The sequence below is a fragment of the Miscanthus floridulus genome, chromosome 2 (genome assembly GCF_019320115.1).
Source record: "Miscanthus floridulus cultivar M001 chromosome 2, ASM1932011v1, whole genome shotgun sequence".
Lineage (NCBI taxonomy): Eukaryota > Viridiplantae > Streptophyta > Magnoliopsida > Poales > Poaceae > Miscanthus > Miscanthus floridulus.
Genome location: NC_089581.1, coordinates 129,125,678 through 129,136,807, shown reverse-complemented (window position 1 = coordinate 129,136,807; position 11,130 = coordinate 129,125,678). Strand labels below are relative to the sequence as shown.

The 11,130-nt window shown below is 44.2% G+C and overlaps 2 protein-coding genes and 1 pseudogene across 3 annotated transcripts; 2 read left to right on the top strand and 1 right to left on the bottom strand.

Moving 5' to 3' along the window:
• Positions 1-613: 613 nt before the first annotated feature.
• Positions 614-2,526, bottom strand: LOC136537055 (protein FAR1-RELATED SEQUENCE 5-like). Its single transcript, XM_066529148.1, has 4 exons — positions 2,403-2,526; positions 2,117-2,130; positions 1,154-1,888; positions 614-940 (listed from the first exon to the last, which is right to left on the bottom strand). Exons 1-4 carry the CDS (start codon positions 2,524-2,526, stop codon positions 614-616), a joined length of 1,200 nt encoding a protein of 399 aa, XP_066385245.1.
• A 956-nt stretch (positions 2,527-3,482) lies between these two features.
• LOC136539657 (uncharacterized) lies at positions 3,483-9,617 on the top strand. Of its 2 annotated transcripts, none has more exons than XM_066531618.1 (2): positions 3,483-4,258; positions 8,505-9,617. In XM_066531618.1, exon 1 carries the CDS (start codon positions 3,677-3,679, stop codon positions 4,217-4,219), a length of 543 nt encoding a protein of 180 aa, XP_066387715.1. In that variant the 5' UTR covers positions 3,483-3,676; the 3' UTR covers positions 4,220-4,258; positions 8,505-9,617. The 2 variants fall into 2 exon arrangements, with proteins under 2 accessions (XP_066387715.1, XP_066387716.1); XM_066531619.1 differs by lacking the exon at positions 8,505-9,617 and adding an exon at positions 4,876-4,972.
• LOC136537054 (uncharacterized) lies at positions 6,884-10,989 on the top strand (annotated as a pseudogene).
• The last annotated feature ends 141 nt before the right edge of the window (positions 10,990-11,130 follow it).

Below are 11,130 nucleotides of genomic sequence, written 5' to 3'. Positions count from 1 at the left end.
GACGATGCAAAGTTAGATCACTCAAGTGGCACTAGATGACCAATATGTAAACAAGTTTGCCCCTCTTGATAGTACGACCATCTATCCTAAACCCGGTCATCAACTTCTCTACACACCTATAACCGGTGAAATGAAATGCCCTAAGTTATACCTTTGCCTTGCGCATTCCATTCCATCTCCTCCAATATCGATGCAACACATGCACCAACATGATCAACAATGATATGATCCACTTCATCTCATCATGTGATCATATTAGTTCATCGATCTTGACTTCACTTGCTTTTCACCATTGCCTTCGTCCATCGGTGTCAAGTCTTGCTCAAGCTTCACCGCCACGCGGTCTATCGCTCCAAAGCCTTCGATTTGCCCTTCACGCTTGCAACCGGTCCATCAAGCCAAGTCTTGTCTTGATCTTCTCCACCTTGATCACATGACTCAATGTCATGTCTCATGTGCAATAAGCTCCTTCATCATCACATGTGTGAGCTTTGCAACATCTCCAAACCATTTTCACCTTCATAGTATATGTTGCTCACACACATATACTTATAGACTAATTACATGTATATCTCACATAAACATAATTAGTCCACCTAGGGTTGTCACTCAATTACCAAAACCACACAAGGACCTTTTCACAGTGTTTGTTGATTCCTATGAATGGTGTACAAGGCATCTCATATATGTTGGTCATATATGTTGCATCAAATGGGACGCAGTTGCTGTATGCCTCTTTGTAAGCTTGTCTTGCAGCTAAATCAACCCAAAACAGGTTCTCAACCTTATGGTTGTCATCGAGCTTGATCTTGTAGAAGAAATCAGGGTCTTCTTTCAAAGCTCTGAAGTAATCCAAAGTTTCCTGCATATCTTTGAATTTTTCCATCTTGTGGATGGTGGAGCGAAAGTTTGAAACTTGTGTGCCCTCGTATGGCACCAGCTGTGCAAAACCATAGAACTCGCTCATCAACTACATGATTCTACCCGTGCTCAAGTTGCATCCGTGTAACAAAATGATGAAATCCTTTTCTGGCTTCGGTATCCCTCTGTGGGACCTTAAGAACTTCTTGAGCGAGGGCTTCACCACAAGATCGTGGTTGTGCTCGGTCAGAAAATAGATGACTTGTCACCTAGAGCCAATCATTTTGACCACCATCCTCGCCTTGCAGTCTGTATATAACATTTTCTCCCTCTTCCCTTTCTTACATCTGTCAAGCTTCTTCCTCTTCTCCCCTTGATCATCCTCTTTCCCTTGTGAGCTATCCTCCTCTTTGGCTTCATCATTGTCAGAGTAGCAAGTGATAGCATCAACAAGTTGAGCAACAACTCTCCTTTTCTTGCCAAAGCCTTCCTTATTGCACACAAACTGGACCTTCTGCATTTCTCTTGTGATTGTGGACTGGCGTGACATGTTTGTTCTAATCGAGAAGCTAGTTCTCTTTGCATAAGAGTTGTAGTACTCTTTTGCTTTGTCTAAGGATGCAAAAGACAACCCATTATGTGGCATTTGAGGAGTAGACCACACCTCTTCCTCCTCTTCTGCTACTTCATTTCTAGCACCATTCAATTCATTATCAGGAACTACAGGATTAGCAGTAGAACCTTCATTCCCGTCCTCAATCCTTGCCTGTTTAAATGACAATCTGATCTTAGAAATGGTAGGAAGAACCTCTTCTGAAACTGTAGGAGCCGCCTCTACTAAACTAGCATGACCAACTTTAGAAAAACTAGGCAAAATCTGCTGGTTCACATGTTCATCATTAGGCTGAGGAATTTCAGGCACTTGAGTGCAGAAGGTAGGGTTGCCAGTCACATAATTCAAACCAAATGCATTCAAGAAATCTTCATCCAAATCTGGTGGCAGCTTGTTAAGATCCATATTTGAGAACTGCATGTAAAACAGTAAGTTACATGAAATTAGATAACTTAGTCAAACCCATTAGGCAATAATACTATATAAAATTAGGCAAAAAAGGCTAGCAATTTATGTAGTTTTGTTTAGTACATGCTATCAGTTTTGTTCAGTACATGCTATCAGTTATATGAAATTTTATGATAGTTGTGGCTATCAGTTTTCCACATTTACAGTGGGACTGAAGACTAACTAACACTGTACCAAAATGTTATAACCTGTAAAATAGGCACATGAGAGTTTAGAAACTTAAGACTGTCCATGGTACAAAATGCATTTTATTCCATAGTCAGATTTCAACTTAATGAATCTACTGTTCTTGTGTTTTCCTCTTTTTGCAGAAAGCTGAAATTTGAGGCTTGCTTGTCCTCAACTCAGTTGATTTAAACATTTTTCCTCAGTTCTCACTACCATGTATGTGCTTATCATGTACTTCTATTTAATTGCAGGTGTGAGGCCATCAAGCATCAAAATGAACATGTGCAGCAACCATGTGCAGCAGCAAACACAAGAAAGTTTAATGCATAGGAGTAACCATGTGCAACAGCTAACACAAGAAAGTTTAATGCATCAAGATGTATATCTATAGGAGTGGTGCATACAACATTATCCATGTTAACTAGTAAGAACATCATCTGGTAGTAAGATGTGCAGTAAAACACTAGTCATTTACATGTCCAAGTTATGATCAGATCTGCTAATGCATTGTGATGCAAGAGAACTGGATTGCTTATGCAAAACAACTGAATTGCTTATGCAAAAGTAGTGAATTGCTTATCAGTTAGGATCGGATCTGCTTATGCAGTAGTAACAACAGTACTATCTGATATCAAAACTGAATTGCTTCTAGTAACAGATCTGATTGGTTCTATTATGTAATTCTAGTATCTGAGAAGAGGTTGGTTATCTACAGCTGATAATATCAAGTTCTTACATATTTATACGTACCTGCTATTTGTATGTATTGGCCTGCCTTGTTTGGATGAATCTATCGGGCGCCCAATAGTGGCGGCGGCGTTCTAGACGCCTCTGTTTTGCATGTTGAAAGGGAAGAGCAAAATAGGGCGAGGGAAAGGCGTAGGCATGGCCTCTGACGGAACTTGTCCGTGAAGCGCGCTTGACGCGCACCTACCGTAACGCTTTATGCGTGACGGCTACTGCTTTCCCCACGATCAGAACGAAAATGATGATGACGATATTAGATTTCCTAATATAGAGCGTGCTAAGTCGTTTCCTTTTTGTCAAATAAGTCTTGGAGCCGCGGGTCACTCAAGTGATCATGCAGACCAGCTGCACATCTTGTTAACGATATATTTGCTCATAATTTAAAAGTTGCTATTTTTTCCATCGCTTGATTAATCGAAATAAATAACGAAAGTATATAGCTATAAAGACCTCGTTCGTTGGGAGGAATTTGAAGCCTAAAAAAATTTAAATAAATATGAAGTAATTTGTAAGAGAAAAATACTGTTCCGAATAGGGAAAAAAAAAAAAACAGACCCGGTTTAAGGAACGCGACCGGGGCCAAAATCGGAGAAAGATAAAAGTTCCTGAAAAGCAAGAGCAAAATCGAGGGGAAACGGTGGTCAAAGCAACCAAAAAAGTAGATCCAATTCCGGCGGGCAGAGGGCTCAAGCACTGCCGCGCTGACGTCGCCTGCCTGCTGCTGGTGCCTCGTCGACGGCTGCTGCGCTAGGGTGGAGCCTTTGATGCTGTGAAGTGTAAATTTCCTCACTCCCCCTCGCCGCAGGTTCCGACCCAGCCATGGGGACGGCGGCGCCGGCGATGATGCCGATGGAGGACCTTGAGGGGGCCATCGCCGAGCTCCCTGCCAAGAAGGACGCCCTGCGCGAGGCCTTCGACAGCCTCGCCGCCTGCTCGCCCTACCCGCTCCCCTTCACGTGGGAGGACCTCGACGCGCACGTCTCCTCCGTCCAATCCTCCATCTCGCGCCGGTTCCGCCAGCTCCGGGCGCTCGAGGCCGCGCGCCCAGGCAGCACTAGTAAGAATAAGGAAGGGGCTAACGAGGTGGAAGAAGAAGAGGTGGAGGAAGAAGAAGAAGAAGAAGAGGTGGAGGAAGAAGAGGAAGAGGAGGTGGTGGAGGAAGAAGAAGAGGAAGAGGAAGTGGAGGAGGAAGAAGAAGAGGAGGACGAGGAAGAGGACGAGGAGGAGGAAGAGAACGACAAGCAGATGAAGGAGGCCGACGACTACATTGGCAATCAAGCCATGGAAGATAAAGAGGGCGGCAAGGATAACAAGCGCAAGCAGGATGCTGACGAAGAGGCGGTCAGAAGAACAACACTGTGAAGCTTTGCGAGGGTCTTGGGCTTGCAGACAGGGCCACAGGTATGGAGCTATCTCCGTTCATAGTTATATTTTTTTTCTGCAATTCTGCTAATTTATGTGTTTGATCGTGCCTGTGGTGTTGTGGTGATTGTCAATAATGTTTCATAAACTAGGTTGATCTAAAGTGCTGGTACAATTTTCTTATGTCATTTATAGCACCATAAAAGCTTGATTATAGAAGACCACATTCCTGCAAAGGCATGAGAAATATCTCTTGCAGGCAGGTTATTCGTCCATAAGATATAATGCAGTGTGACTAGTTTTGGAAAGGCTTACTATCTGATCATGTCATCCATTCTTATGGTTCATCAAGCATGTTAGTTTTTTTATCTTCTACTAGGTGAGTGCCCGTGCGATGCGACGGGGCAAAAAATATATACAATAATATTCATGTGCATCGCAGATGTCAAAATTCCTTTTATTTGTGAACAAAGGTACTATATAATTCCATCGACATATACTACCTAATTTACCGAAACCAAAAGTTCAGTATTCGTCCACTAAATTTTTGTACCATAACCTAAATGACAATTACAACCTCAACAAAAAGAAAACTCAGCTCTATAAAACTGTACAGATTAGGAATATCCAATAACAAAACATACTGGTGTTGGCAGATTGAATGAACAAAGACAATAGTTTTAATGTCTAAACTGTATGCCACATGGCTGCTTCGCCTTGGGCTCGTGGCATAGGATCTGCACTCGAATCCCCTTGCCTGGATGAGCATGTGTCCAGAGCACTCTACCTGCAGGAATAAGATCAGTGGCTCCCGTAAGTACCAACACAGGCTTAATTTCCTGGATCTATAGCACCAGATGTGTATTCTGAATAGTTCGGTTCCTAATTTGGTCAGTAAATTAGTATTAACACTCCTTTGATAATATATTGTTTACAAAAAATGTATCACACATGACACTTCATCTATCCACTTAAGCCAACAGCTTTTGATTAAGATGCAATGATAAACAATTGGACATCACTTAAGCCAACAGCTTTTGATTAAGATGCAATGATCTGTTCTTATGTGCCAGCAGAGAATGTGTACGCACTTGTGATCTGTGCTTCTGTGTAAAATCTGTTATTTTTTCAATTTACTCATTCTGTGCACTCCATCCTTCCTAGTAGAAAGTTGTGCCCTCAAATTCTCGGTGGCACTCAGGGACAGGCTCAATATAGGACATGGGTGCGATAATTTTTGCCCAAAATAAAAACTCTATATACTGTCAATGCTAGCTATCTGGGTCAATTCCGGATGCATAAAGCTTGGGTTCCCCACAGCAGCAAGCTAGGGAAGGAAAAGGGTGATGTACCTTGTGGATGATGATCGTCGCTGCCTCTGACCAAGCATAGGAAAAAAGAAGTGCTTTAGCATTAGGTACTCTAGCATTAGGTGCTCTTTGCATATAGTGCCAAAACCTGATGGTTCAATTTTAGAAGGCACAATTTCATAAACCCTCTGGAAGCCTACATCGAAGAAAGAACCAACAGATAGGAAAAAGGAAGTGCTCTAGCATTAGGTGCCAAAACCTGATGGTTCAATTTTAGAAGGCGCAATTTCATAAACTCGTCATGTTGCATTGCTCCTAAAATGACTGAAGCCTTATTTCAGAAGGCACAGTTTGAGTCTGAAGGCACAGTTTGAGAAATGTATTATGGAGTTCCCATTCCAGGAACTACAGATTCACAAATGTAATCTGCTAAGGAGATTGTTCCTTATCTCACAATTTATTGCATGAGCACTTCTGTACAGAGCAACCGCAAAATTGCCGCCACTGAATTCCATATCTTGATTTATCATGCACATAATTTAACCAAAATGAACACACTCAAGAACTAAGTCTGACAGAAGTATAGTATACAACCAAACTACTGACATGTGAAGTCACAAATATAATAACTATGCCTATACCATCCCCATTGGGCGTCCGAAAAAAAATGTCTGGCAGTGTGATAGCTAATTGGGAAGCACGCCATAAGGGTCCTGAAATCCTGAGTAGTTCTACTTACCAAAAGCCACATAATACAGGACATTCGCTCACCGTAGTCTCATTGTGGCAGCGGCGGTGGCAGCAGGGGAACACCTGGTTGCAGCGCGGCGCCACGATCTTATACCACATGGTTGTATGTATCACACCTGGTTACTATGGAGGAGAACGCAAACGAGCAAAATCAGACAGGCACATCAAACGGAACACTGGGAGCAGATCAACCACAACCAGTCAAGCAGCGCAAAGCGATTCGGCACTGGAAGGAGCGAATCACCCGTGTTCCATGTTGGCCACATGGCAGCGGTCCACATCGTCGTTGTCACCTGGGAACTGTGCTCCTCTGTCCCCTTCATGTCACGCACTGAGTTTGCTTGCCAGGGGGTTCTCTCGAGGAAAAGCGGAGGAAATCTTATGAAGGGGCAAAGCGGGGAAGAAATCCGATGTAGGGTCGAAGTCGTGGCCTAGGTCCGCGCGCCACCAGTCCAGGGGCCACCAGCGCAGGCGGACACGCTCGGGCTCGCCGGCGCTGGGACTGGCGTGGTGGGCCGCCCTGCCAGGGGCTCTTCCCGCGCTGCCCGCTTCGGGGTTCGCCGAGCCGAGGCTGCCGCGGCGGGGGGCGGCCCTAGGGGCAGGTATGGTGCGGAGCGGAGGCAGCGCAGCCACGCGGGATGCGAGGGGGCGGGACGACGGCGCGGTAGGTGAGGGGCTAAGCGCTCCCGGCGCTAGGAAGCAGTGGAGCGGTAGGGGAGCGGCGGCACTGCACCGTTGACGACGGAGGCGTCGGGAGTATGGCGCAGCAGGGTGGGGGTTTCTGTTTTTTCCCCTTGCCCTGGATGCGGATGAACGGCTGAGTGGGCGGGGGGGGGGGGGGGGGGGGGGGGGGTGCTGCTCCGGCTTCACCACGGTGATGGTAGACGGGTCCGAGTGATTCTTTTTAGGAGTAGAGATACTGCGTAGCCAGTAGCCACACCGTAGAATATTGTAGATGTACACCTAAAAACTATATAGCCGAATAAAAGAAATCATATTTGTAGGAAACAGGGAACTATTCTGATCCATCTTTTGATTTTGTACTAATCAATGGTATGCGAAATTTTCCCAATTTGACTTTCTTTTGTTGCACCTGGTGCTATGTATCCTTCTTTGCCTAATCGATTAACATGTATTCCTGAGTAATACCTGCTTGATCATGCAAGTGTTTGATCTCTGGCTGCAACGCTCCAATGCTAGTAACTATTCATAACTAAGATTTAACAGTTATTAAACTATTTACTACTGTAAAAGTTTCTAGTCTCCACACAGTCTTTGTTTCTACTTTCTAGACACAGCACCTTTGGCTCACCATTGACAGCAGCATCTCAGACACCACCAGTTGGTGGGCCTCAACCATTCTGATCCTTTGGCCCAGACTCTCACATCAAACGCCAAAGAAATTGGTTTTTGAATTCCTAAATTTTCATTAAAATAAGAGTGCTTATTGTTGGACATGTACGTGGATGTGCAAGGCTGCTAGGGGAGGTTTTTGTTTATTCCCAATTGATATTTTGTCTTTCACTATGTTCAATAGTCAATGTAAGTATCAAAGATCAGTGTATAATATATACAATATGCATCAAATGATGGTATTGAAAAATATAGTTGTCGGTTATCACTAATGTGGGACATCAACCAAAAGTTGCTCAAGAAAGCACCACCAATTATGTTCACTGTGTTGTTCTTTGGTGTTGTGCCTTCATGAGACTGTTCCGTGAAGGTGTGCTTACATGCTTTCCTTTGCTGCTAGCCTGTCATTTGTCAATACAATCTGTGAAAGAGTCTGAATCCTGTGACCAAAATGGCAATTCTGTTCATTATTGCTACTCGCAAAAAAAAAAAAAGAAAAAGAAAAAAAGAAGAAAAAAAGTTCATTATTGCATCTCACGTGATAACTGATATCAACTGACGGTTTATATGGATATACTTTTAAATTTCGATAGAAACCCTAGTTTGCTTAGTATATCAAGTATGTACATCAGTTGATTGTCTGGTCTGTAGCTGTAATGCATTTTTGTATGTTTATTGCTTAGCCATTATTTGAACTTTTTTCACTGTTTTCATACGCAGCTAGACTTCATACATTGGCCAATATCTTCTTTACATTTTTCAGTTTGATTTTGACAGAAATGTAGGCACTCATCTCCATGTCTGTACCTCATTCGCAATGCAAGGGTTCGCCTTCTTATTAATGTTTCCTCTTGCCTTCATCTTTTCTGCAGATTTTAAATTTGGAGGACAAGTATCCTCCATTTTCTCTTCTGAAGGGATACATTGAGAAGGCCAAGCAGACGATCTGTGGAGATATTTAGAAAGAATGAAACACACAAGTCCTTGGTATGAACTAGCCCTTCTGACACTAAAATCAAGTATTTCACTGACAGGAATTATATGGCGCCCAGGGTAGCACAAACCCTGGACATCCAGGCCATTATGCTGTAACGTCAAAATTTGTTCTGACGGAGAGAAATTTGAGCCGCTATTCATCTATTGACAGATTTTTTAGGGTGGGAATGCATACCCCCTCCGGGATGCTGATCTCATTCTTTTCCATGTCTGGAGATCTCCAATAACCCTGGCAGGTTATAGTTTCAGGTTGGGGTACGAGGTTTTGGTTTTGGGGATCTTGGTGGCCCCCATCTGTAGAGGTATGGCTGAGGGTTGCAGGTAGTTCGCCGGCCCGGTAGCGTGCGGAAACGCGAGATGGTGGTGGACAGTGGTTGGGCAGGCATGGAGGCGGGGGCATTGTGCTCGAAGTGGTTAGTGCCGTCCGTGGTGGAGGGCAGTGGAGGTGGGGGAGCAGGATCCATGGTGAGGGAGGCACTGTGCATGCGGTACATTGGGCGGGCGGGGGGTCGGGACAGACGGAAGAGGTGTGTGTGGGGATCGAGACGATGACGGCTTTGTTTCCCTCCTACGATGAAGACCAGGATGTCCAGTCCAGGATGCTCATCCTGGTGGACATAGAAACCGGGTTCTTTCAGTGATCACCTTAATCATAACTTATAACATTGTGGTTTTACTACAGATTGTGGAACAAGTTCTGTTGTAGATATAAATGTATATTGATCCGATAAATCTGCTTTCTTATCAACTATATTTCTTTCTGTCTTTTGTTTCCTTTTCACATTTACAGTGAAGTAAGTAAGAAAGCACGTACACATTCTGCACTAGCACACTTGCCTGGCACATGAGTGTGCCAAGGTATCTGATTCACACCCCTAGAAAGCCATATACCACTGGTAAATGGGGAACGTACTCACACATATTGACATAAATATGGTGTCTAGGTGGGTACTCAAATTTGTTGTTTGTTAGCTGAAAGGTTTTTGCATCTTGCCTATGTGCAGAACATGGCTATACCAAAGGAACTATGGATTGCACATCATCTAGCTGAGCAGAAATTTGCTGATTCTAGGCATCGCAGTGCTATTATAGCAGAAATTAATTATTTGATGAGTGAATATAAAAAGGAACAAAAGTCAGCAAATCCCTCAATGCCCTCTACATGGGATTCACAGCAGCCAACGAAACATAAAAAGAGGAAGAGGAAGCGCAAGAAAGAGGAGCAGGAGCACCATGAGGAAGCACAAGACAACCAGCAGCAGCAGGAACAGAATGAAAACAAGTTAATTCAAGGAAAGCAACATCAGCTGCATCAACAAGAAAATAAGGCGCAAGTGACACAGCAGCAGCATATGAAACCGCCAGGGCCAGCTACCCTTAAGCTACCGACACCTGCTGTTCCTCTGGTTCTGAATGTGGCTCAGATCCAATTCTTTGGGCGTCCACCTTACGCCGCTATGCCTGGAGTTCAGAATTACCCTGCCCAGCCAGGTTGGCCTATAGCTCAAGGAAGACCATTCGTACCGCAATTCAGATCACCTCAGTATATGGGTCCGCCATTTAATCCCTTTGCCCTTCATCCTCCGTCCTATCCCAGATAGTGTAGAAGTCCTGGCGTTGTGAAACTATGGTGAAGCATAGAAGTTATATGAAATAGCTAGCGTAGAAGTTATATGAAATAGCCCGGTATTGGCTTGGTCTGTAAGTGGCTTTGTGTTCTCTTTTCGCAACATGGGCCCCGTTCGCTGGTCTGAAATTTGGCTGAAACTGGCTGGTTTTGTGAGAGAGAAACACTATTTGGCTGGTTTGGTGAACAGTAAAATGTGAGGGAGAGCAGACCAGCGAACGGCACCATGGTGTTCATTTGCTAATTCCTGGCCTGACAGGAGGTAGCCTTGGGCGTTTCTTCTGTTGCTGCAGTTTCTGACTGTGCTGTTTCCTCTTGCGATTCTTGTTTTGTCTTCTCCTTTTTCTGTTTTTTCCACATTTCTTCCGGCTCCTGCGGCTCTTGTTGATTTTGAATGTGCTGATGCTGCGTCTCCTGTGGCTTCTTCTGCTGGTGCTGTTTCTCTTTTGGTTTTTGCTGCAGCTCATGTGGCTTTTGCTGCCGCTGTTGTGGTGGTGGTTTTCCACTTGTTGCATTTGTGGCCGTTGCTGATACTCTTGAAAATTGTGCTGCTGATGCGAACTTGCAATGGAGACTGAAACACCTGCTAGACTTGTGTATATATGCTAAACACCTGTATAGTACAAATATACAAATGTACAAGCACAAGTTCCGGTTGGGAATTGGTCGTTTTCGTGCCGACGACACGTCTGCGGCTGAAAATATCATTCGGTTCTCAATGAAAAGGGAACACATCCCTGATCCCTGGCTTCTACCTATATGTGATTAACGATTTGCATGCACTGAACACTTCTGAAGTTTAACAAAAACCTCATTCAGATTTCAGATGGCAGGCCCAGAGTTTCCGTTCATCATATGCTACTACTATATTGGTT

What these genes read in the sequence shown, in the direction of transcription:
- LOC136537055 (XM_066529148.1), bottom strand. Translation starts at nt 2,526, where the DNA reads ATGGATAATGTTGTATGCACCACTCCTATAGATATACATCTTGATGCA. An exon ending in CAGACTGCAAGGCGAGGATG is followed by an intron (nt 941 to 1,153) that starts GTGGTCAAAATG and finishes GGTTTTGCACAG; the next exon opens with CTGGTGCCATACGAGGGCAC.
- LOC136539657 (XM_066531618.1), top strand. Translation starts at nt 3,677, where the DNA reads ATGGGGACGGCGGCGCCGGCGATGATGCCGATGGAGGACCTTGAGGGG.